Source organism: Priapulus caudatus, unplaced genomic scaffold, assembly GCF_000485595.1.
Source record: "Priapulus caudatus unplaced genomic scaffold, Priapulus_caudatus-5.0.1 Scaffold7, whole genome shotgun sequence".
NCBI classification, from domain to species: domain Eukaryota; kingdom Metazoa; phylum Priapulida; class Priapulimorpha; order Priapulimorphida; family Priapulidae; genus Priapulus; species Priapulus caudatus.
The window spans coordinates 1,266,496-1,271,343 of NW_014577068.1; the positions used below are offsets into that span (position 1 = coordinate 1,266,496).

Genomic DNA, 4,848 nt, shown 5'->3' on the forward strand with positions numbered 1-4,848 from the left:
GCGTGCCTGCGTGCGTGCCTGCGTGCGTGCCTGCGTGCGTGCGTGCGTGCGTGCGTGCGTGCGCGCGCTCGCGTGTGTGTGTGTGTCCTGTGGGCTCGGGAGCATGCATTGCGACATATATATTTGAATAATCCTTTGTAAATTATTTTACTCGGATAAAGGAGACAGGACCCCGATTAAACGGGATATTCTCTGCAGAACAAACTTCGTTCTTACTTTAAAAAAACGTGGTAAAATTATCCTAAGCTTAAACACAAACTGTCAGCTCTCGACTTTTAAGTAGATTCTAAACATAGTGAGCTATAAAAACAGTTTCAGAACAAAACTTACGTGTATTATATGCTGCGTGCATTTTATAGTGCGTGTTGTGCACAGACGATTACGTAAAATTTACTCACCGCTTAGTCAGAACATTTTTACAGTTATTAAAAATTATGAATTATTAACATTAGATTGTATGATGTGAATATAATTATGTAGAGGTATTACAGCAATAATGACCGCGTCATTCTTTTGCTAATAGCCATCCATCCATAATATTACCCCATTTTACATTAGAACTAGCTAACTTTTCGCTCCGCCAGATGGCGCGCGGTGCACATTTTTATCACATTATAACGTATATGTGATTGTGTGTGTGCGCGCGCGGCGTGCGTGCGTGCGTGCGTGCGCGTGTGTGTGTGTGTGCGTGCGTTCGTGCGTGCGTGGGCGTATTTGTGACCCACAACATGCGCAGTTCGCTCACACGTCACAGCGCTGCGTGTGTGCGTTTTTGCTTGCAGATATTTGTCGTAGTAGTAATATTATTTGCTTAACTATCCTCTCCAACATATTCTACGACTCCCTCGCTCGTGGTTTTATGCGCTTCGCTCAAATGTTTCATGCCACAGATGTTAATTCCATGAGAACAAGCCAGCCTCGGTAAACATGACCGTGCAACTGGTCACGTAGCTTTTTTAATTTCCGTCATAATGAACTGAGTGTTTCACTAGATGTTCTCTGATAAGATGCTGTCTATAGGTTTCCGACCGTATTTATATACAGAATAGCAATAAAATACCATACGAGAGCCATCACTTACATGATAGGTATTCTCCCAGCCTCCCTGCTCTGCATACGTTAATACCATGTAACAGACGGATCGTTCCACAATTATAAATGATAGGCTATTAGTTTCGACTCGACTAGGCTACCATGTCCTCCCAAATAGTTTCTTGGAGTTTCCTCTTTATCGAATCATGCGATGTCAGTACTACCTGTCTCCTAGCGCTTCCTATGCAAGCTCTCCCCCCCCCCCACCTATCTTTTTTCAGTGCTCATCCGTACTACTGGCGATTATAACGTGATTAACATTGTAACGTCGTCCTTTGCTATGTCAGCGAAGTTTAAGTGTTAAATGGAAAGAAGGTCCTGCATACGTGTATCTGCCCAATGACCCTATAGGACCGACCGGACGGTCAGTCGGTCCGTCGGTCTTGCTTTCTCTCTCTCTCTCTCTCTCTCTCTCTCTCTCTCTCTCTCTCTCTAGCGTATTTACATCAAATACCGGATCTGTTTAGATACCGTATTTCTTGGACCGCGCATTTTGCCTCGTGTGAACGCTAAATACCGGATATCTTGCTACGTGTAAACGCGACTAATGTCCGGGAGTGATAGTTCGGGTGGTAATCGTCCGGGAAATGATGGCCCAGAGATAACTGTTCGAGTGTTAATGACATGGAGTAATTGTACAAGGGGGGTTGTCCGGTTGTTATTGTATCTGGGGTGATTGTCCGGGCTGATTGTACGGTGGTATTTATCCTAGAACCGCATAAAGACATACATTTACAGCTGGTAATCGCGTACGTGAATGATTGAATTAATTTAGTAGTTGCGTGTAATTTTGTACCGACTGCTTTTCATAAAATTTTCTTTAGTGTTTTATAAAATTAGCGTGTGCACTTACTTGCAAATGTGCCGTGTGAATGGTGAAAAATCCGTAGTATTCATCCTAGACACATTGCCCATGAATGTAACTGTTAAATTATACTGATTTTCGCAGTCCTGCGGTAATGTTTTAATATCCAGTTTATCGCCTTTCTTCACCGTTGCGTATGTATTTTGTAAAAAGTGGGTGACATTTTCCAATGAACACAGTCTCTCGACGTCGCACATTGCAACTGTAAGTAAACGAAAACATTTCTGTAAGAGTGTGTGAATAAGCCGCTAAATTAGATCATGGTAGTCGTAGACAGACGCGCTTTTGGAAGAGTGGATGGAACACAACAACACAAATTTGACGGCTGCGATCTCATTGGAGAAAATTAACGACCGGCGAAGTATTTGGTCGAGGTCACCTTGATTATTCTCCTTTTACTGGGCAACAAATGTCTAGATGCTTTTTAGAAGCACACTTGCACCTCACTCACCGCTAGGAACTAGGATTCAGAGCAATGACTAATAAATATATCCATGCCTGTCGCAACACTTCTCTATGTCCATACATACCCGAACTGAATGCTACGATCAAGAATGCGAGCTGATGAAAATACATGATCGGTAGATTTCCGTGTGGCACAAGACTTGTAGAAACGTACGTGTGTGTCGCCAGGTCCCATAGACAAAATGGGTGTGGAATATTTCAGCAGTATCTTAAAATCCTACAGGAAGTCAACATTTCGGTTAGGGGCGTATCTGTTACATTTCCTAGTGCACGCTGACATACAGCTGAAGTATTGCCGTTCTATGGACGCCCGGATATATATATATATATATATATATATATATATATATGTGTGTGTGTGTGTGTGTGTGTGTGTGTGTGTGTGTGTGTGTGTGCTGTAGTGTGTGACTGGTGTGGGTGATTGTGTGTGAGTGCTGTGTGTGTGTGTGTGTGGTGTGGTGTGTGTGTTGTGGTGTGTGTTGTGTGTGTGCGGAGCGTCGCGTGCGTGCGTCGTGCCTGCGCTGCGTGTGCCTGCGTGCGTGCCGTCACGTGCGTGCCGTGCTGGCGTGCGTCCCGCGCCGGCGCTCGCGTGTGTGTGTGTTGTCCTGTGGGCTCGAGCATGCAATTGGCGACAGATATATTTGAATAATCCTTTGTAAATTTTATTTTACTCCCCGGATAAGGAAGGAGACAGCAACCCCGCATTAAAACGGATATCTCTGCAGAACAAAACTTCGCTTCTTACTTAAAGAAAGAACTGGTAAACATATCCTACAGCTTAAAACACAAAACTGGTCAGCTCTCAGCTTTTAAGTACGATTCTAGAACATAGCACCTATAAAAAACATTTTTAGAACAAAAACTTACGTGTATATATGCTGCGTTCATTTTATAGGTGCGTGTTGTGCAGCAACGTATCTTAACGTAAAATTTAACTCACCGGCTTAGTCCAGGAACGATCTTTACAGTTTAGTTAGAAAACTTAGTAATTACATTAACATTAGAGTGTATGATGTGAATATAATTATTAGAGGTATTACAGCCAATAATGACCGCGTCATGCTTTGCTATAGCCAATATATCCATGCCAAATTATTTTACTCTCAATTCTTTAACATTAGAACTAGCTAACTTCTTCGCTCCGCAGATGGCGGGCGCGGTGCACATTTTTATCACATAAAATTACGTATGATTGTGATTGGTGTGTGCGCGCGCGGGCGTGCTGCGTGCGTGCCGTGCGCGCGTGCGTGTGTGCGTGCGTCCTTCGTGCGTGGGCGTATTTGTGACCCACAACATAGCCAGTTTCGCGTCACACGTCACAGCGCTGCGTCGTGTGCGTTTTTGCTTGCAGATCAATTTGATTGTCGTAGTGAGTGAATATGTATTTGCTTAACTATGCCTCTCCCAACATATATCTACTACTCCATCTCGTGGTTTTATGCGCTTCGGCTCAAATGGTCATGCCACCAGATGGTTAATTCCATGAGAACAAGCCAGCCCCGGTAAAATCATGACGCGTGGGCAACTGGTCACGTAAAGCTTTTGTAATTTGCCGTCATAATGAACTGATAGTTCACTAGATGTTCTCTGATAAGATCGTCCTATAGGTTCCGACCGTAATTATATAAACAGAGAACGCAATAAAAATACCCATACGAAGAGTGCCATTACTCTACATGAACACTTATTCTCATCCAGCCTCCTCTGCTCTGCATACGTTAATACATTTAGACAAACGGATCGTTCCATCAAATAGAAAATGATAGCTAGTTAGTTGTCGACTACGACTAAGCTACCATGTCCCGCGCAAATAGTTATCTTGGAGTTCCCCTCAGTTTCGAATCATCGATGTGAGTACTACCTGTCTCCCTAGCGCTCTATGTCAAGCTCGCCCCCCCCCCCCCTACGCCACCTAATCGTTTCAGTGCTCATGACCGTAACTACTTCGCGATATAACGTGATAACATTGGTAACGTCTCCTTTGCTATGTCGGCGGCGAAGTTTAAGGTTAAATGGAAAGAAGTCCTGCTGACATACGCCTGTAGCTGCGCCAATGACCCTATAGAGACCGACCGACGTCAGTCGTTCCCGTCGTCTTGCTCTCTCTCCTCTCCCTCTGTCTCTCTCACTTCTCCCTCTTCCTCTCTCTCTCTCTCTCTCTCTCTCTCTCTCTCTTTCTCCTCTCTCTCTCCTTCTCTCGTCTCTCTCCTCCTCTCTTTCTCTCTCTCATCTCTCCTCTTTCCTTCTCTCTCGGTTCGCTTTCTCTCTCTCCCTCTTCCCATTCTCTCCTCTCTCTCCTCTCTTCTCCTCTGCCTGTCTCTCTCTTCCTCTCCTCTCTCCTCTTGTCTCTCTCGTCTCATCCCTCTCTCTCTTCTCTCTCTCTCTCTCTCCTCTCTTTATCTTTCTCTCTCTCTCTCTCTCTCCCT

At 44.5% G+C, this 4,848-nt stretch overlaps 2 protein-coding genes across 2 annotated transcripts in view; one reads left to right on the forward strand and one right to left on the reverse strand.

Moving 5' to 3' along the window:
• The window catches only part of LOC106806073, a 13,153-nt gene extending 10,552 nt beyond the window's left edge, over nucleotides 1–2,601 (reverse strand). The window contains exons 1-2 of the mRNA XM_014807924.1: nucleotides 2,488–2,601; nucleotides 1,946–2,159 (exon numbers count right to left, since the gene is read on the reverse strand). Of these exons, the coding sequence (XP_014663410.1) occupies nucleotides 1,946–2,159; nucleotides 2,488–2,533 (260 nt within the window). The 5' untranslated portion in view covers nucleotides 2,534–2,601. The remainder of the gene's footprint in view (nucleotides 1–1,945; nucleotides 2,160–2,487) is intronic.
• A 1,807-nt stretch (nucleotides 2,602–4,408) lies between these two features.
• Nucleotides 4,409–4,848, forward strand: part of LOC106805739 (probable cysteine protease ATG4) — a 1,558-nt gene continuing 1,118 nt past the window's right edge. Inside the window, exon 1 of the mRNA XM_014807457.1 lies at nucleotides 4,409–4,499. Within this exon, the coding sequence (XP_014662943.1) occupies nucleotides 4,409–4,499 (91 nt within the window). The remainder of the gene's footprint in view (nucleotides 4,500–4,848) is intronic.